General features: G+C 50.6%; 8 protein-coding genes across 8 annotated transcripts; 5 read left to right on the top strand and 3 right to left on the bottom strand.

The window, feature by feature from the left end:
• Positions 1 to 295: 295 nt before the first annotated feature.
• On the top strand, positions 296 to 1,956 carry N7498_007727 (trehalose-6-phosphate synthase; the record flags this gene model as incomplete). The annotated part of the gene is made up of 5 exons (XM_058454789.1): positions 296 to 587; positions 648 to 1,017; positions 1,069 to 1,442; positions 1,492 to 1,834; positions 1,887 to 1,956. The coding sequence occupies 5 exons, from the start codon at positions 296 to 298 to the stop codon at positions 1,954 to 1,956; spliced, it is 1,449 nt and encodes a 482-aa protein (XP_058307038.1).
• Positions 1,957 to 5,302: 3,346 nt separating this feature from the next.
• On the top strand, positions 5,303 to 7,268 carry N7498_007726 (amino acid permease; the record flags this gene model as incomplete). The annotated part of the gene is made up of 8 exons (XM_058454788.1): positions 5,303 to 5,483; positions 5,532 to 5,643; positions 5,695 to 5,821; positions 5,871 to 6,028; positions 6,078 to 6,257; positions 6,307 to 6,401; positions 6,453 to 6,824; positions 6,874 to 7,268. The coding sequence occupies 8 exons, from the start codon at positions 5,303 to 5,305 to the stop codon at positions 7,266 to 7,268; spliced, it is 1,620 nt and encodes a 539-aa protein (XP_058307037.1).
• A 784-nt stretch (positions 7,269 to 8,052) lies between these two features.
• On the top strand, positions 8,053 to 8,486 carry N7498_007725 (extracellular guanyl-specific ribonuclease RntA; the record flags this gene model as incomplete). The annotated part of the gene is made up of 2 exons (XM_058454787.1): positions 8,053 to 8,067; positions 8,121 to 8,486. 2 exons carry the CDS (start codon positions 8,053 to 8,055, stop codon positions 8,484 to 8,486), a joined length of 381 nt encoding a protein of 126 aa, XP_058307036.1.
• Positions 8,487 to 9,943: 1,457 nt separating this feature from the next.
• N7498_007724 (class I SAM-dependent methyltransferase) lies at positions 9,944 to 10,741 on the top strand (the record flags this gene model as incomplete). The annotated part of the gene is made up of 1 exon (XM_058454786.1): positions 9,944 to 10,741. One exon carries the CDS (start codon positions 9,944 to 9,946, stop codon positions 10,739 to 10,741), a length of 798 nt encoding a protein of 265 aa, XP_058307035.1.
• Positions 10,742 to 10,853: 112 nt separating this feature from the next.
• N7498_007723 (WW domain protein) lies at positions 10,854 to 11,489 on the bottom strand (the record flags this gene model as incomplete). Its single annotated transcript, XM_058454785.1, has 2 exons — positions 10,854 to 10,948; positions 11,003 to 11,489. The coding sequence occupies 2 exons, from the start codon at positions 11,487 to 11,489 to the stop codon at positions 10,854 to 10,856; spliced, it is 582 nt and encodes a 193-aa protein (XP_058307034.1).
• A 944-nt stretch (positions 11,490 to 12,433) lies between these two features.
• On the bottom strand, positions 12,434 to 14,693 carry N7498_007722 (uncharacterized protein; the record flags this gene model as incomplete). Its single annotated transcript, XM_058454784.1, has 3 exons — positions 12,434 to 13,840; positions 13,887 to 14,632; positions 14,690 to 14,693. 3 exons carry the CDS (start codon positions 14,691 to 14,693, stop codon positions 12,434 to 12,436), a joined length of 2,157 nt encoding a protein of 718 aa, XP_058307033.1.
• Positions 14,694 to 17,133: 2,440 nt separating this feature from the next.
• N7498_007721 (uncharacterized protein) lies at positions 17,134 to 17,596 on the top strand (the record flags this gene model as incomplete). The annotated part of the gene is given in 2 exon segments (XM_058454783.1): positions 17,134 to 17,469; positions 17,489 to 17,596. The coding sequence occupies 2 exon segments, from the start codon at positions 17,134 to 17,136 to the stop codon at positions 17,594 to 17,596; spliced, it is 444 nt and encodes a 147-aa protein (XP_058307032.1).
• A 574-nt stretch (positions 17,597 to 18,170) lies between these two features.
• On the bottom strand, positions 18,171 to 19,455 carry N7498_007720 (2,4,5-trihydroxytoluene oxygenase; the record flags this gene model as incomplete). The annotated part of the gene is made up of 5 exons (XM_058454782.1): positions 18,171 to 18,202; positions 18,263 to 18,372; positions 18,423 to 18,667; positions 18,733 to 18,810; positions 19,012 to 19,455. 5 exons carry the CDS (start codon positions 19,453 to 19,455, stop codon positions 18,171 to 18,173), a joined length of 909 nt encoding a protein of 302 aa, XP_058307031.1.
• Between the last annotated feature and the right edge of the window lie 214 nt (positions 19,456 to 19,669).

Below are 19,669 nucleotides of genomic sequence, written 5' to 3'. Positions count from 1 at the left end.
GCTGCGGTGAAAGCTCCAGGTTTCATAATAGAAATATGTTCTCTGTACGCGACCGACTGAATTTCAGACCGAAACATGCTCAAAGTCGCGCCGCCGCAGATATTCATTCTGACGTAGAACCCTGGAATTTGCCATACAAGCGGCAAGAGGCAACGGCAACAAACGCCAGAACTAGCACCTGTGCCACGCGTAGTCAAATATAACATCCTGTTGAGTACTTGCTGAAACACCTGCACCCATTTTGGATCGTCTGCAATCTTGGAATTCTATACCGCGGTAAACATCCGTCTCCATTATGGGTTACTCGACCGACGCGAAACGCAATCTCATCATCGTTTCCAATCGGCTTCCCTTATCCGTCAAACGCGTTGATGGCGCGTTTGAGTCTTCGCTCTCGAGTGGTGGCCTTGTCACAGCATTGTCGGGGCTGACCAAGTCTACCCAATTTCGATGGTTCGGCTGGCCCGGTATAGAGGTGAAGGAGCTTCAAGATCAAAAAGAAGTGTTAAAAAGCTTGGAACAACACAACGCAAGCCCAATTTTTCTCGACAGTGATCTGGCTCATGAGCATTACAATGGATTCTCAAGTAAGTCAACCTATTTTGTCTCGTACCCGACACCCATTCCTTACTCATTGACTGGTATAGATCGCATCCTCTGGCCGATCCTCCACTACCAATCCGGCGTGCTATACGATGATACTCCGTGGCAAGCATATAAACGTGTTAACGAGCTTTTCGCCGACGCAATTGCCGATGCAGCAGAAAGCGGCACGTTGATCTGGGTACACGACTATCATCTCATGCTTCTCCCCGAATTGCTCCGCAAAAGACTCCAAGATCGGGGAAAGGCCTGCGCAATCGGATTCTCTTTGCATACCCCATTCCCCGCCGGTGACTTTTGGAGGAATCTTCCAGTTCGAAAGCACTTGATTGAGGGTCTGTTGTCGAGCGACTTGATTGGTTTCCATACCGATGAGTATAAACAAAACTTTATTGACACGTGCGCAAGTCTACTGTGAGTGCAAGTCAGCTTCCGTGATTCAATTCAGAGTTAACCGTGTCGCAGAGGGGCGGGGACCCAAATCCCGAATCAAATCCAGTACAAGAATCGCCTCGTCTGCACAGATAAGTTCATTGTCGGTATCGATCCGCAGAAGTTCGCCGATACGCTGAAGACCCCCGAAGTTCAGGACCGAATCAAGACACTTAAGGAGCGGTACAAGGGGATGAAGGTCATTGTCGGGGTGGATCGATTGGACTATATTAAGGGCCTGACGCAAAAGCTGAAGGGCTTCGACTCGTTCTTGGAGGATCACCCGGAGCTTCGGACGAAAGTGGTGCTTATCCAAGTTGCTGTGCCTAGTAGAGAAGATGTGAAGGAATACCAGGAGCTCGAAACGGAGCTTTGCACCATCGCGGGCAAGATTAACGGCAAGCATGGTAACTTTATCCACCTTCCAACCGCAGACACACTCACTGACTTGTACAGCAACCCCGGAGGGAACACCGCTGCTATATATGCACAGATCGGTCCCATTCACCGAGTTGACAGCGTTGTACTCAGTTGCAGACGCTTGCCTGTTGACATCGACACGAGACGGGATGAACCTAGTCTCTTTCGAGTATGTCGCATGTCAGGAACAAAACCACGGTGTGCTTGTGTTATCCGAGTTCGCTGGCGCAGCGACATTCATGAGAGACGGGAGTATTCCGTTCCACCCTGCGAATACCACGGAAATGTCAGAAGCTCTCTTCGCGGCGTTGAATCTCGACGACAAGGAACGGCAGCGAAAGTTTGAGTTCCTGTGGGATTTTGTCACGAAGAACACCAGGTTTGTCCTCTGTGTATCGGGGTTTCTTGCGGTCAGCTGATAATTTTTCCAGTGCCAAATGGGGTTCTACCTTCATCGAGAAGCTTTCACGTCGGTGTAGTCACTCTAGTGCTCCATGCTAAGCCCGGCGGATCGGCTTCATGCTTCCCTACCCTTTCGGATTCTTGCAGATAGTCAATCAACGACCAGGGTAACCAAAATTTTCTCAAACTGATACAGCCTGAATATTTGCTTGTCAACAGTGCAGTTGCTTCCTTTTTTTAATGAAGGCAGAACTCATTGTCCGTCATGTGTCTGGAGCCTATTGGAGACTACGGATAGAAATTGCCATCACATTCCCCAAACCCATTCCATTGTACTCTGCCCCCAGGAGATATTCCGGATGTATCTACTTGTCTTTATCACTCTGGTTGTGTGGACATGGTAGCCTGATTCATTGTAGGCGTACTCATCCAAGGCATCTAAGGTGGCCTGGTATTACTGTATTCCCTTGACGCCGTTTTGAGAATTGATATGGGACATTTGTAGCATTGGCATAGAACCTTTAGTAGGTAACTGATTTTTGAGTATTCATTCAACGAGACCATGCGTTTCATGACTCGGAATAGATTGAAGTTATCCATCTTCTGACCCACAGATGCCCGCAAGTATTCATCAACGAGGAGCAGAATCTAGAGAGAAATTTTGTCAGAATACAGTCAATCAAAGAGAATCATTGGGCTGTATTTTTCTTGGCTCAGACCCTCAATTGTGATGCCAAAAGGCAAAGTGTGACATTGTCATCATTGCCAGACAATATAAAATAATGCAGATGGAAAGGAAGATTATTCGTACCACTCGTTGATCAATGTTCCATGCAAGTCGGACAAAACCCAAGAGGAAACACCAATTGGCAAACAGGGCAAACTGTATGGGCCGGGCGTTGAAAATGTTGCATGTTCAATGCCTTCATACTGTCTCTGAAACAAATGAGGGTGGATTGGAGGGCCATATGATGAGCGTGAAAGGCCTGCAAACATATTTTGTCAGCGGAATCCAGACATGATACATTGAAGTATCCCCATGGAATCATCAAAGTCGGCATGGCATCACGCTGCTTGTCTCAGAACATCCGTGCTGTAATGCCAATGGGCAACTGGCGTAGTTTTCATCATATCAAGCGCGCACATGCATCATGAATAGGAATGGAAGAAAGTAAGACAGGGCATGGAAAACTCACCACGCTGGAAGTTGTAACGGGCCCAATCTACCAAGGACCATAGAAAAACGAGGCCAAAGAAGGAGAGGAGAGTCAGGTTTAGTATAGATGATGAAGTATGAAAAGCCTTGAGACAAGTTTCAATCAGCAGAATGTTCCTTGGAAGTTGTTACCGTTTTCAATATCAGGCAGATTTGGTGTCTTGACAAGGCGACTGTGCACGCTAGTACCCGGCGGCGTTGGAAGGCGTGGAAGCAATGGAGTCATCGATTGCAAGGTAGACTTCAGAAATTGGACTCATTTCATGCGAACAGAGTACCCTCAAATGCAAGATGTGATTTCTTTCATCATGAGCCAAGCTGGTGCAATGCATGAAATGAAAACTCCGCAGGGCTGGTGATCTGTATAGCATGGTGAGTAGAACGGAGTACACAATTGGGAAGAAGGGTTGAAGCTGTAAGGGAAAGAAGAAATTCATTCACTGTTCATCATACAAACGTCGCCTCTTCTGGGGCATTGGGGGAAGGGGGGAAAGCACGAAATCAGACAGATGATTGTTGCCCGAGACCGAGGTTTCTGGAACAGATCAAGTCATCATTTATCATGAGAAAGGAGTCAATGGACACCACAAGAGTGTAAGGCAATGTCCACCGTAGTCCTGCGATCCAAAAGAGGAAGACAGGATGGAGTATCACTACTCAAGGCCAAAAATTGCGAAGGGTCTCTAAGACCACCTCGACTTGGGGAGGCCAAGCAATCTTGAACGCTTGGATACCTGCCGAAGGTCAGCAAAAGACCAGGGAGAGGAAGACGAACCTGGGGATGTGGGTGTGAAGAAGGTCTTGGTGGGAGGGAACTGGAATATTTATAGAGAGGGCCTGGGTGGTCCCGGATCACGGGCTGATATGAGCCGTCTGATTGGCTTCGAGCTTTGAGATTAGCGAGGTGAGGGTGCAAGCCTTACCGGATTAGGGAATTGTATAGGGAGAACGGAGTTCTAATAGTTTCAAACCACTACGGTACGCCGGTGCGAATTCCCTTGCTGTGATCCTCGACGCCCATGACTAATTGAAGAAAAAAGCCTTCGTACACGTACAAACATGGCTCTTATAAACAAGAGTCCGAGCGGGTAAAAAAATATCTCCAAGAGTTCGTGGGTTCACGGGTTGTGCGTTGGGGTGGACATGTATAGACGTTGCTGAGAGCTTTGACTTGGCGATGGTGGGTACTTACAGCTTGAGCAACCAACACAGATTCCCGAACCTCCGCAAAATAGTTTAACAGAAACCTCCCTATAAATAACTCTTTACATTCTGTTCTTTAATGCTATGAAGACTAACTTGCGGGTCAATGCTAGCAAGCATGAAGCCACTCCGTCGTGCGAATTGTCCACCAGGGGTGCGAGTTGGATGAGACAGATGTAGGTCTTATCACGTATCCCAGTATTACAGTTATTTGAAGGCCGAATTTGCCATCGCCTTTCGCTTCAATACTTTCCGTGGTGGCAGGGTGCATGTAGTTTGCGATAAGCTTAAATTAGAGCCCCACATCCCGATGGTCGGGATCTCGCAGGCCAGAGAGAGACAAGCAGTCCGATTCAAAAGATGTGGCATGATGGGTTAAAGGGACTTCTGGATGATGATCCGATTGGTGATTCTTAGGTACTGACACAGTTTGCCCAGGAACCCTGCAGTTCTATAATGTGTCGGGGCAAAGATCAAGCAAGTTAAACACTTTTTCGACAAACTGCTTACGCTACAAGATGTACGATCGTACCTGAATCAATTCGTGCCTTTGTGCCCTATGTATACAGTAGCAAGGGCCCAAACATGGTCAACTTAGAGTGTGGCTTGATGGCGTGCCCGGGAGAAACTTCACCCTCAGGAACGGCTCCACTTTTTGCAGATCCTTTCGCGCTCTCACAATGAGTGCGAGCAGCATCGGAGAATTATTTGTCGCTTCTGACACGTTTTGGAGATGACAGCTCCCTGCTCTCTGTTTCTCCGCTTTCTATTCTCGAATTAGCAGGTCATTAACCCGATCGGCATTGGCTATCGTCAGAACGTCCCGACGGTCCTTGCGTTGCAAACCGCCCTTATCGCGACATCATCAGCAAATAAGAATGGCCCGATATAGCTCACCGAACCTGTTTCATGTGCTTTCACCCGCCACGGTCGCATGTGGATTTTTTGATTGCACATTCTTGGCACATTCCAACGCGACTGAGATTTCATCTTGAAATTCAGTCGTGAATTACGCTCTGGTCATCGATGGCAGAAACAAAAGATCTTGATGCCGGCGTATACCCGGCACCAACCAATGATGAGGATAAGAAGAGCTTCGAATCGAGCGATGGGTCGAAGCCGAGCGATGAGTTTGCATCGGATCCGTTTGAGGTGCCGTTGAAGCGCCAGCTCAAGTCGCGGCACCTGCAGATGATTGCGGTCGGAGGTGAGTTTGCTCAAGAGGTTTCGGAAGGCCTAAGCTGATGTTGGAAAGGGATTATCGGTCCTGGGTTACTCGTCAGCTCCGGAAATGCTTTCCACGAGGGAGGGCCCGCAGGCTCTTTGATCAGCTTTTCCCTTGTCGGAATCATCGTCTTCTTCGTTATGTGAGTGCTCGATACGCCAATGTTTTTTTGGACGTTCCCTAACCGATGCAGGCAATCATTGGGTGAAATGGCAACGTTAATACCCATCTCCGGGTCATTCATTGAGTATGCCGAGCGCTTCGTCGACGATGCCCTAGCGTTCGGCCTCGGATGGGCATATTGGTGGCTATGGGTGACCGTAAGCACCCCAAACCAGGATCGTTTGCAGTCGCTAATGAAGAACGCAGGTCCTCGCCAACGAGTATAACTCGGTATCTCTCGTCATTGGGTACTGGACGGAAGCCGTACCACAATGGGGGTGGATTCTCATTTTCTGGTTCCTATTCCTTGGGCTATCCAATCTCGGCATTTTAGCATACGGAGAGATGGAGTTTTGGCTTTCCTTGTGAGTGACCTGTAATGTCGAGGAGAATCAAGCGCTAATAATCATCTAGAATCAAAGTACTAGCTTTGATCGTATTTTTCATTCTGGCCATTTGCATCAGCGCTGGTGGCATTGGACCCCAGAAGATTGGCTTTAAATATTGGCATGACCCGGGCGCATTTGCAGACGGGATCAACGGTGTTGCCAAGACGTTTGTCGTGGCCGGGACATTATACGCGGGTACTGAGATGTGAGTTATGAGACTTGCCCAGCAATATTTCATACTGACTTTGAGTTAGGGTGGGTATTACCGCTGGAGAGTCGGCAAACCCTCGGACAGCTGTGCCTCGAGCCATTCAGCAGGTGTTCTGGCGCATTCTGATTTTCTACATCGGTAAACACATATCGATCACACTGCTTTCCAACTAATCTAACGAGTCTCCAGGCACCATCTTTTTCATAGGAATTCTTATGCCTTACAACGATAAGTCATTGCTGGGTGCAACTTCCAAAACCGCCAGCTCGCCTTTAACGATTGCGCTCACCGAGGCGGGTATTCTCCCCGCTGCGCATCTTATCAACGCCTTGATCGTGATCAGTGTCATCTCAGCTGGCAATAGCTCGCTATATGTCGCATCTCGTGTCCTCCTTTTCATGTCGCGCAATGGCAAAGCTCCCAAGTTTATTGGACATGCCAACAAGGCAGGAGTCCCGTGGGTTGGACTCATCTTTACAAATATCTTCGCCTGCATCGTTTTCCTCGGGCAATCTTCCAGCGCAGGAGCGGTATACTCTGCTTTGATCACATTATCTGGAGGTAAGTCAATCGCAAAGAATCGTCAAGTACCAGGCTAATCGCCCTACAGTGGCAACATTCCTCGTCTGGAGCGTCATAAGCATCTGCCACATTCGCTTCCGACACGCCCTCGTGGCACAGGGTCAAGACCCATCACATCTGCCGTACAAGGCAGCGTTCTATCCGTGGGGTACATACCTATCACTCGCAGCCAACATCTTCCTCGTGTTTTTCCAAGGATACACGTGTTTCCTCAACCCATTCAACGCGCAAGACTTTGTGATCAACTATATCCTCCTACCTGTGTTCGCATTGTTCGTCATTGTTTATAAATTCTGGAACAAGACGAGCTGGGTCAAGCTGGAGGACATGGACATTTGGACTGGGAGGAGGGAATTCGTAGAAGAGGAGTCGATCAAGCCGAAAACGTGGTGGTCACGCATTAGCGATATTATTGTGGGATAAGCAGGTGATTGTACATAGCATCCTCCATTTTGAGTTTATTCACAAAGAGATCTGCACACGGAACCCGTCGGAGACCCGAGGTTCGGAGACCACCGACTCTAAGTAAACTCATGATAGGCCAGTAACGCATCGAATATACGACATGAATAGAGTAGAATCACTCAGGAGAATCCACACTAGGAACAAATCACAAGCCCAATACAGTCCGGTGCATTCCCTCAACTACACCATTCCACCAACTCCACATCTCACCCACCGATCTAACCGTTAGATGAACATCGTGGCCCTGACTACGCACCCCGATTGGCCCGATAACAACAACACTACCCGAGTGCAAGGGTCCATCTCACTGCATCGTAAAACCCGGCGCCAAACCCGGTCGATCCTTCTCTCTGGAAAAGTGCAACCACTCAATTCCTCACGATGTAAAATCTCCGGCTCAGCCCGCGCTCGTACCTAAATACGAGCATACGAGCGCCCCTGATGGTCGGCAGACATACCGTTTGGAGTATAGTCATCTTCAAATGCTGATAGTTTCAGCCATGCAGATGGCTTCTACCAATGAACTCATGTCTCTGGGCTGAAGAGCCGGATGTAACATTGTCCAAGTCGGTATTCCTGGACTGGGAAGAATAGAACGAGGGCGGGAGAGAAACGAGGAGCATTGGACCTCCAGCACATCTATTTAAACGGCCAACAGCCCTGTTGATCATTGCTGAAGAACATCGCAGATCCACCTATCTCAGTGATCCCGTCGTTGGTTCCAAACTCAATCTCGTCCAAGATGCAGTTCTCCCAGGTACACCACCCACCCCAAACACAAGCTTGAAACGCCAACCCTAACAAAAACAGCTCTTCGCCCTGACGACCCTCCTCGTCACTGGAGTCGTCGCCATGCCCACCGAGAAACGGGACTGCGCCTATACCTGCGGTACCGTCTGCTACACCAGCAGCGCCGTTACCGCCGCCCTGAATGCAGGCTACAACCTGGAGTCCTGGGGCGAGGAAGACGATTCATACCCGCACGTGTACCACAACTACGAGGGCTTCGACTTCCCGGTCTCTGGAACTTACTACGAGTTCCCCATCCTCAGGGACGGATATGTGTATGACGGCGGCTCGCCCGGTGCCGACCGTGTTATTTTCAACGATAATGATCAGCTTGCGGGTGTGATTACGCACACCGGGGCTAGAGGCGATGACTTTGTTTCTTGCTAGATGCTCTACAGAGACAGTAAAATGAAAGACATCTCAATTGAACCAACTACCTCGAACGCATATTCTATGAAATGTAGGAAAACCATCTTTCACGTAAACACAAACGGATCATCGTGTCAACATGCTGTGTAGGTTCCATTGCTTTCGGTACTTAGAGGCAAACAACAATCGACACCCGCACAAAAGCGAAAATGTGGGAACTTGTCGTCGTCGGGGTTTGATACCCTCGCCTGGTACAGCGGACTTTACTACCTAGTATACTTCCGAGGTGTTGTTCGAAGAGACGCCGGATCGATCAGCCAGGTTTTGCATTTTCGTATTGTCGTGATGCCTTTGTTGTCTCCAAATATGATAACCTGTACGGGACCGAATCGAATCGACGACGACGACGTGAGGTGGAGCGCATTAACTCGAGTAAATCGTGCGAAGCGAGGATCGAGGCAGGTGTGGGCTAAATATTGTTTTTCGAAGGCTGTGGTGCTTCGTGATTCATAGAGCCGATTGAATCCATTGGTAGGAAATGAGTGTCACCATCTTAGAAGAGTAGAAAGGGGGGAAATGAGGGTGTGTGCGCTGGGCTTTATGTGTCAAAGAGTCGCGGAAAATCTCCCGACCCGCCCCCGGATTGCGGGGTTGCCAATCAACTGACACATTGTATGGACTGATCTTCTTGGTCTTCTGACTATGGTCTGAAGAAAGGGACGAGGCGACCATCCAGAAAGATGGTGTTCAGAGAGCTAGAGAAGAAAGAAATCATCTACGAATGTCAAGGAACGAAGACGTAGCCGGAAGATGTCATAGTGTTTTGCACAATGAATGTCCTAAGCATCCCGAGGTCTCAATATTTGAAATGGATTATTGATTAGCTGTAGCTTTGGGGGTGGCAATATGCTCTAACTGTCATTAGTCCAAGTGACCTTTTATCCCAGTTCAGTATCAAAGTTTGGGAGGCAGAATCACTGCCTAGGTGCGTCGGACCTTGAGCAGATTCATAAGGGGTCTCGTTGTTCATGGATTACGCCGCTCGAGTCTAAGCTGTACCGGTCGCATCCGAAACTCAGCAGGTTTCCTGAATTTATCAGGACATATGAGTGCCCCCCACGGGCTTGATCGTTTACTCTCGATAACTGGGGCAGAAGCTATGACGTGGCTTAGCCGAAATCTATTCCATACAATTGGAGTCCATTGCATTTGTGGGGCACCTCAGCTTGCAAAGAAGAGCGAGTTGTCAAGAATAATGCTGTCAACAGAATATCAAATTCATAAATGCTGGATTACGCGGACGACGGTTGTCAACATTGCAATCCGCGGTCCAACCCGCTCCAGCCCCGCGATCGTCAGCTCCGAACTCCGTCCGAGCTTGACCGCATTCCACATCCAACTATAAAACAACCCGCATCTCCATTTGAACCCCCATCTCAATCCACCAAACAAGACATCCCACTCAAACAACCAAAATGGCAGTTTACACAACCGATCACTCAGCCTCCGTCCTCCAAACTCACGGCTGGCGCACCGTCTCCAACTCAGCGTCTTATCTCCTGCCACACATCAAACCAGACATGAATATCCTCGACATCGGCTGCGGTCCAGGGAGCATAACGATCGACATGGCAAAACACGTCCCAACAGGGCACGTAACGGGCGTAGAATACGTCGCCGACCCACTCCCAGCTGCGCGCGATCTTGCAACGTCGCAGGGCATATCGAATATCACGTTCCAGGAGGGTGATATCCACGCACTGCCCTTCGGAGATGAGGAGTTCGATATCGTGCATGTACATCAAGTACTTCAACACATCGCGGACCCAGTGGCCGCACTCTCGGAAATGAAACGCGTCTGCAAGAGGGGCGGGATAGTCGCTGCGCGAGAGTCGGCGGGGATGAGCTGGTACCCCGAAAACGAGGGGATATCTAAATGGAAAGAAGTTACAGAAGTCATGGGCCGTGGAAAGGGAGGGAATCCGAATCCCGGGTCTAGGATCCACGTTTGGGCGATGCGCGCGGGATTTGATTCTTCTATGATTGAGAGGAGTGCGGGGTGTTGGTGTTTTTCCAGTCCCGAGGAGAGAGCGTATTGGGGTGGTAGTATGGAGGAGCGGGCGCGGTCGAGTGGGTTTGCGAAGGGAGCAGTTGACGAGGGTTATGCGAGTGAGGCTGATTTGGAGCTGATTGCGGCCGGGTGGAGGAGATATGTTGAGGATGAGGAGGGGTGGTTTGGGATGTTGCATGGGGAGATTCTGTGCCGGAAGTAAATTCATAGGAAGTGGTTAAGGGTGGAAAGAATATGCATTGTAAGCCTGAAAGAACCCTAGAAATATCCGATATCTGATGTCGGGATGCGATATGCAATAGAATTAGGAAAAATCACCAGCCCTCGTCGTACTCCTGTTGGTCCTCGCGGCCGTCGTCGTAGCCGTCTTCTCTAGCGTCGCGAATGTCGTCTTCCTCGTGGTCCTCATCTGATCTGTGTTAGGATACCTTTCAAACAAACAACCAAGTGGTTGGAAACTCACCACGTTCATGCTCAATAAACGCTCCAGCAAGTCCACCCATGGCAAGACCAGCCGCACCAGCAGCGAGATACTTGCCAGCATTACTCTTCTTCTCCTGGGGCGGCTGATATCCACCCTGGTCGTAACCACGGTTGTCATAACCGCCTGGGGGCCCAGGCGGAGGCGCATAGTAACCGCCCTGAGGCTCAGGCGGGGGCACCGAGCGTGAACCATCATAGTATCCCTGATCGGGTGGTGGGCCGTAGGGCGGCTCCCACTGCGCGCGGCCAGTGGCATCCTCAACCCAGAAAGCGCGGCGCATGTTGGGCTCCCATTCTTGGTGCCAGCCAGCAGGCAATGGGGGCGGGGGGCCTGGCGGGGGTCGGGCCATGGGAGGTGGTGCGCTGTATGGGCCGCGCTCATAGGGCGGGCGGTCGTAGGCCGGTTGGTCGTAGCCGGCTGGGGGGCCGGGGGAAGGGCGACCGTAGGGGTCTTCGTAGTAGGACATTTTGTGGGAGAGGTGTGGTGGGGGGAGGAGGAAGAGAGTGAGAGAGGATGACAGAGGGGGAGGGTGGGTTTTATGTAGAGGGGGGGGGAACAATCAATCAATTAAGACAGCTTTCCGTCCAGAACCGAACTCCATCTCCACTCACACTGAACACAGTGAATGCTGTGGAGTCAACTGGTACATAGCGTGGAACAAGCCTTGTGCGGCGACTACTCCTGGCCCGGTCCGACTAGGCAGCGACTATCATTTACCCCTGACGGTCCCTAAGGTGTATGCTTGGATTTGATTCGAAAGCCCTGCGACAAAACACCCCGCTAGCAGGCGCCAAGTGTCGTCGTGTCACGGCCAAGTCTGTCCGGCTCAAGCCATGCAAGAACACATGCTCCCAGGAACATACAAGGCGAAAAGTGCAGAGAACAGTACCACGGAACTCCTGATCGGCCCGCTCCACACAAGCTTGACGAGCTCATCACTCCCTATACGGAAACAATCCTCACACCCCACAGCCCCGGGGACAAATGACTCAAGTGGATCCAGGAAGTCTCTGAATAAATCTCGCACGTTCTCTCAGAATAACTCCGAGCGGAGGCAGAACTAGTTGCGTCGTGCGGCACTAACGGCTGCGCAGAGCCACGATGTGGCTCAGGTGTGGGACACAGCCACTCGGTGTGTCACACGTGGCTGGATTTCGCACTGACCCGGTGTGGATTGTACTGTATCTACCTGGGAGTGTGGGCCTGATGAGGAGAAGATGACGAAGGCCGAGAGTCTCGGCGTTACGGAAATTATGGGTGTGGAGAGGTATCAGATTAGGGGATTGGGGGAGCCCCTTTATCCCTGATTTGTTCAATTCAATTCAATCGATATGGATGACAGATAGTAAAAATGTCCAATCTGAAAATGATTACAGGAAAAGAAAAGCTATATTATGTGTGAAATTAACCCTAGGAGCCGGCGAGATTGCTCGACTGGTTGCTGTTCGGGTAGAAGAACGCCGCCAGAGCGATGATCACGTAGGCGGCGATGAGCAATGCACCCTCGAGGTAATTACTCCGCCCGTCCAGGACGAGGAAGTTCACCACGAAGGCAGTCACGAACAGACAGATGGTCTCGAACAGGGTGAAGTAGAGAGACATGTCCTTGTCCATGGCCCAGCCGAGAATGACGACGAGAGGGGTGACGAAAATGGCGATCTGAATACTGCTACCGACGGAAACACCGATAGCCAGATCCATCTTGTTCTTGGTAGCCACACTGACGGCAGTAACGTGCTCGGCGGCGTTACCGACAATGGGAAGAATAATTAAACCGATGAATGCCTCGCTGACGGACGAGCTCTTGATCATGTCGGGAATGGCATCGACCAGGAACTCGGCGCAGACGGCAACCAGGGCGGTGGACAGCAGGAGCAAGACCACGGCCGCGGTGCGAGACATGTTAGGCTCGGGTTGCCGGTCTGCAGGCTCGACAGCGGCAGCGTCACCGGCCGTAGGACCGCGGGCAGCACCGCGAGCAAATTGCACGGCATTGCCGGCTGGCGGAGCGCGGCTGATGTGTGCGGGCAGTGAATTGCTGCGGGAGATGCCGGGGTGAGAAGCAGCAGCGCCAAGACGAGGCGAGTTGTTGGGAGACTGAGAGCTGAAGACCGTGCTAGAAAGCAGAGACGGGAAAGGACCGAAAGGCGACCTTCTTCTGGAACCATCGACTTCCCCAGCGCCTGCCATACCGGCGAAGGTAGGTGCGGACGCGAAACCCTTCATGCCGGGACCGTTATGCTCATACTGGGCAGGTTCTACCTCTGTGGGCTTAGGGGCCTTCTCGCGAGCCTTCTCGCGCTTGAAGCGACGCTTTTTGCGCTCCTTCTCGCGCTTCCGTGACTTGTCGCTTTGCGCGCTCGCAATACGACTGGCCGGGATACCGAAATCACGCGAAAGGAAACCCGAAGGATGCTGCGCATCGTCGTCGGCTTCATATCGGGTTTCGTCACCAAAGTCGATGGCGCACGAGCTGGAGTCGTTGGCGTTGCTTGTAATCGAGTTACCGACCGAGCTCTTGTTCTCGTTGTCCATAACCTTCTTCCGAACGGAATTATCCTTGGAGCTGGTGCTGGACTTGCGGTGCCGACGGTGTTTCATGGCTCTCTTGATCCGCTTGGCGGTACTCCATGAGTTAGTTGTGTCGACAGACTCGTCGCTGGAGCTGGAGGAGGATTCGGAGGAGCTGTTCATGAGCTCGGCCAGGATACCGGGGTGGGACTCCTCATCGATGATGCGTTGAGGGATACTGGCGTAGAGGTAGGAGTGGGACTTGAGCTGGAAGAGGATGTACAGTATGTACACAAGTAGCAAGACCTAATCCGTTAGCTTTGTTTCGGTGTACTCCTGGGTGTTGACTTACCACACTGGTTCCACGGCTAACCTTGAGAGTCTCGCGATCGGCATTGGCGCTGTTCGACCACGAGGCATGGAAAGCAGTGGGCAGCAAAAGACTCGTCACGCTCAGACTGAGCAGACAGGCGCTCATCTGGGTAACGGTACTATTGTAGATCTGCTCCTGGAAACGCAGGCCACCAAGAAGGAAGGCCATACCCAAAATAAGGAGCAAGTTCGCCAGGATGGAACCCAGCAGAGAAGCCTGAACGATGCGAATCTCATTTTTGACAAGAGCAATAATGAAAATGATCAGCTCGACGGCGTTACCAAAAGTGACGTTGATCAGAGCTCCGATCGTGTCACCCAGGCGAGAGGCCACGCTCTCGGTAGCGTGACTGAGTAGTCCGGCCAAGGGGATAATGGCCACGGCGTTCATCGCGAAGACGATGGCCGGGTTCAGGCCGATTGCCTTGACGGCAATACCGACAGGCACGAAGACCAGCAGGACGTTGACCCAGCTGTGGAAGATGGCGTCCTTGGTGTGGTTGTAGAACCGGCCGCTGCCATTGCGCATACGAATGAGCAGGCCTGGTTTGGTGTTGTCTTTCTCGGAGGGACCTGGCGCAGAGCCGGAGCCCTCGACTGTATCGTTCATCTGTACATCTTGAGAGGAGGAAGAGGTTTCGGCGATAGTGTCGGCCTTCAGGTTGGGGTTGGTTTGGCTTTGGCCGCGAGAGGATGCGTGAGCTTTCGCCCACGAATTTATCCGGTCTGGGGGTGGGTCAGTCTAGACCCGGGAACGAGGAAAGTCAGCAGGAGAGAACGCACGCATGTATTTCAAGAACCAGCAGCTGATTCAAGGCACAAAGGAGGCCTGGGGGGAAAGTTGAAGAGGAGAGAGTCTGGACAGACGCCCGTGGTAAAACAGGGAAGTGAAAGATAAGGGGGGGGGGGGGGGGGGGGACGGTCTTATTTATGAGCTTGGCGATCCTTGGCACAGCGATGGGAAAAGCATGGGAAACTCAGAGTCGCGATCCGCCGATCTGCAAATAGTTGACGAAGGCTACTTTGACAGCCGCATCCTCCGCATTCCTAGTATTGAGGCCTCGTAAGCGGATCAGCGGTATCCCTTGTGATGTCACACCCCTTTTACTATCTACACAAATAACTGCTCCGAAAAAGACACTCCCAAACATGGCAAGTGACGCGTTCTCCCGACTCTCCCGATTGGGAAATACCAAGTTGCATCCTCGCATAGAATCCGGATCCACCGTGGACAATGTCCGACAAGGCGGGTCTCGTTATTGGCGACACCCGCTGATGATCGACGACTCCGCCCGTCTGGTCTACGAGGGTCCTGAATAGCCTCACTGAGGCGAGCACGCCCTTCCCAATTTGGGAGTGCAGCAGTCCGAGACCGAGACCGAGACCTATCCCCGAGTCATCGTGTTCGACCTTCGAAAAGTCCGAGGACATCGCAACGATGCCCGAGTCGGGCTCGTATATGCTTATCTGATACGAGTCCAGCTAGCCTGACGAGTCACAGCCCAGACTCCACGCTGGGCAAGCCCACCAATCATTGTGATGTCATCTGCCGGGGCTATTTATCGTGTCAAGTTGGACAGGTGCACGAGTAGTCAGGCCTTTGTTGGGCTGCAAGCAGTAACTCTGCACAGGGATAATCCGTGGTGACACTTCTCAACTGTCTGTGTGTGTGAGAGAGAGAGTGTGTGTGTGTGTATGGACGGGACTTGTCTCCGCTCTGTGGGTGTGGCTGTGCCCATTGCCACACTTGCGTTTGAGTAGCGTCTGACTCATTTCTACGTGGGGATGCTGCATAATGGTACAGAATACAGAATACTGACTACTAAGTAGTGGGAGAAGTAATGCTCGAATATCCGATTCGTGGTTAAGCGAGGATGGAATGGCCTAGATGTGTGGCGAGTGTCCTGCTACCTACGGGGAGCAACCCTGCTGTAAATCGTAAGCCCGGCAAGTGCTCATACCGACTTTTGAGTGGATTAATAGCTTCCTAGTGGATAGTTTCTGACATTTTAGTTCCTAGCCTTGAAATCAGGCGCTTCTGCGAAATTGGATGTCCAAGTGCCACGCATATATATTTTACCTACGATTCGTGTTGCCTTGGGGTTGCATATGGCCAGGTCATAAATTCTCGGGGACAATTGGGGATCATTGTCATCGATAAATCTCAAACATACAAACTAGGCACCCTCGATAAACTAAATCGGCGGGTTCTGGATAAAACAAAGTTGCTCATCGGTGAGTTGCTGGCGGCTCGGTACGGCTCGCTCGCACGGCACCCCGATCCGTATCCAGGTACTGTACTTGGATATTCCATCAGTCTGAGTTTTGCTCTATTTACTCCCAAGCGATCTCCTTACTGCCATTTTCGACATATTATACTATCGCCATGAGATTGCAAGATTTTTGAGTGATTACTTGCCTACATGATCCAGTCATGGCGATAGCTGACAAGGGAACCCGGCCATCTCGGGCCGGGCGCGTGAGGTACATATTATCCGAGACCGACATAACAACCTTGAAACAACCAACAATGCCACAGTATACTTCAGAATGGCGAAAATGGATAGACTTAGACTCCGCACTATGCTCTTGATACTCAGAGGCGCACTGGCCCCATTTGTCCAGGTACACATTCCGATGATCGCCGTTGATCATCCTCCAGATACCAGAGCACATATATATCCCGAGGGCATCATGACCACAATTGGCGCTTGTTCGATGTATTTTCCATTTTTTCTTCCGTCACCATCATCCGCGCGGACATGTTCCCGAGTCACTTGCCTGGAATTTGTAGCCCGTCTCTTAAAAGGGTTCATGATCGGCTTCATGATCGGCTTCGTGATCGCCACGGAGGTGTCCCTGTCGGCCTACCGATTACCAGGAGAGAGAATGTATTCCATGACATCAAAGGGTACCTCCTATCCGCCGAATATGTGCTGCAGGCACAAATCCCTTTGCAGAGTGAAACACATTAACCGGACTATTCATTGGAATAGCCCTGCTGCTCCGGGCACGGACTGCGATGGACACTTGATTAGCAGGAAGGCGAAACAGATCTGCAATCTAAGCAAATAGATCCAAACTTGCATGACCAAGCTCGATGGGCTACACCAGCAAATTTCACGCCAATCTCTTCCACTTCAAGGATGAGATAATGGACCAAACCGTTAACCGACGACCTAAGCGCCGTTGGATACCTCCGCAGTCTTCTTCTGCCGCTTTCTGGAATGTCGATGCGGCCGGAGACCCTGGAGACAATAATAAAGAATGAAGGACCGCATGAGGCTGACGACGCGCCGGAAGGGGAGATGAAACATTCGGAGATTCGAAAGATAGTGGAGACGCACCACGCAGGGCTGGTTGACGCGGCCGAGCTTGTTAAGCTAGGACCATCTCATTTTCTCCTAGAGCTGGAGCCTAACAAGCCTAAGCATTTGGACAAGCAACAACGGACGCGCGGTGAGGCGCAAACCAGGGACGCCGAAGCAAGGGGTGGAGCGCTAGTCCGCACCGGAACGACTTTGCGTCACGCTTCGAGCGGGAATGGCGCCGCTATTACTCCGGTAAGAAACAGGGTCCCAGGTACCCGCGTCGTTTGAGGCATATTTGGCATCTGAAAAATCCGGTGATGAGTATCGCTTTACGACAGATCCTGACGTACGTCAGAATTCTTCGGGTTTCTCTATGTGAGCCATTCGCTAGTGATCTGCTCAATGCGACTGCAATTGGTGTATTTTGTGGATGGGAAGCTTATTGGTGGTACGATGAAGCGTGGGAGATTGGTTTTTCCAAAGAAAAAGTTTATTCGAGTGGTTCTCGCTCAGTAAGAAAGAGCAAGGCAAATAGGACAGTAGACCCTCGTCGCATGTGGATCCGACCACGATTCACACAGTCCATAGTGGACGGTACAAACAGAACTCTATGGACAGTAGCCGAAGTGAATAGTCTCCATCGCACCATTTATTGTGGTGCATGATGCGTTGATCGTATTTGCGCTGCTGTCGGTGTGCGAGATCCTATCTCATCCATCCAGGGGAATTCTATTTACGTCCACAGAACGGGGGCGACAATCGCAAAAACACGCCTTTTGGAGTATAATCAATGATATCAATTGGTGAAGCAAAGGCTTTGGAAGTAAAAAATCATTGCAATAGTCAGAAATCGATAGACTACGATCAATAAAGTCTAGGTACGGTGTCGTCTCTAACATTCCGGCCGTAAACAGAAGATAGGGCGTAACCAAGAATACTCAAGTGGCGTGAATTTAGAGTAGAAATTCAGGGGGTAGATCAGGGCCTGTTGGATAATTGAAAATACTCAGTTTCGTTCTTTTCCTTGCAAAAGAATGATACTCACCCCAGACGTGCAGGTTGTCAGGGGATGCCTGAGACCGGTTTATTGGATGCTCATCATCCACCAAATCGCCATCCACGTAGTGTTCAAGGATAAAACGCGAAGTATCGAACCTGCAACCGTCAGAAATTTTTCATAGAGCAATTTTTAGGACACAAAGTACCAGTAATCGAAGATCTGAGAACCCATGACGTGTCGTCCTACACCCCAGCAGTTCTCGTAGCCTTTGTGGCGGAGCCAGTCGTGTCCCAAGACTTGAGTGTCAAAATTGTGCGTTTCGAAGTATGAATGATGTACATGTGATTTGGAACCTTCGAAGAAGAAGAAGCAATGGTGATCTACTTTCTCTGAGTCACGGTCAAGATGAAGGAACGTGGTAATATCGCGCCCATTCCCGTCATAGACCAGCTGTGCTCACATAACTCTGTCAGCACACTTTTTCCATTGAAATCATCAGAAATGTTGGTACTAACATCGCTAGGCTTGAAGTTAAACCGGGTTGTATAGAACTCAAAAGCTTTCGCAAAGTTGGTCACACATGCCAAAGTGCCCTATTTTGTGCACAGGTGCTGGACCTACATTCCTTCGGAGATTAGTGGCAATTGTTGCCGACAGATATTTGCTTCCACTGACCTTTTTCAAATCTCTGGAACTTGTTTCTGGGTCGGTATTTTTCGGTTGGCTTCATAAATAAGTAGGATAAATTAATAATGAACCAGCAGCACGAGAAGGTGACGTTATAGAAAACTTACGAAATTGAACTTCAACGGGGGAAAAGTCTTGACGTCGTCATGGCATTTCTGTCCATAGACAAGGTGAAAAGGGAAATTATCAGCAGGATCCCTGAAAGTCACGTAGAGCCCACTTCCGGGCGCATCAGTGAATTCTGTAATCTTACTGGCGCCAGGCAGTGTCCGAGAAGCATATTCCAGGTCTTCCTCGGACTCCACAGTGAAGGCGGCCCCCCCAAATTCATCCTCATCACCCTCCCGCGCACAATAAACGAACGGCTCAAAGCCTGTGCCACGATAGTAAGTATCTTTTCCGACGCGTTTCACTTCTTGGAATCCGAAGTCCTCAAGGAACTGTCGTGCTTTGTTAATGTCCCTGTGGGTGTAGTAGACATGTGAAATGCGGACTAGGTTGATACATCGTAGTCCAGAATTGTTACTATTATACGGGATGGAGTTGGTCATCTTTCAAATGAGATTGGGTATTTAGGGCGGTTCAATTGTTGATGTAGAGCAGACACAGCGAAATGCAAGCTCCATCTTCGCATATATAACCAAACGGTAGCTTGACTTGCTCTACGAGATGAACAGGCTACCACTTGATTCAAGGCAAGGTCTTGGCCGCTGTAATTTGCCGGGGAGTTCGGAATATCCGGGGAGGTCCCGGGCCATCCTCGGT

The sequence above is a fragment of the Penicillium cinerascens genome (assembly GCF_028974065.1).
Source record: "Penicillium cinerascens strain IBT 15544 chromosome Unknown contig_9_segment0_segment0, whole genome shotgun sequence".
Taxonomy (NCBI): domain Eukaryota; kingdom Fungi; phylum Ascomycota; class Eurotiomycetes; order Eurotiales; family Aspergillaceae; genus Penicillium; species Penicillium cinerascens.
Note: the sequence above shows the minus strand (reverse complement) of the source record. Positions and strands in the feature narration are given on the sequence as shown.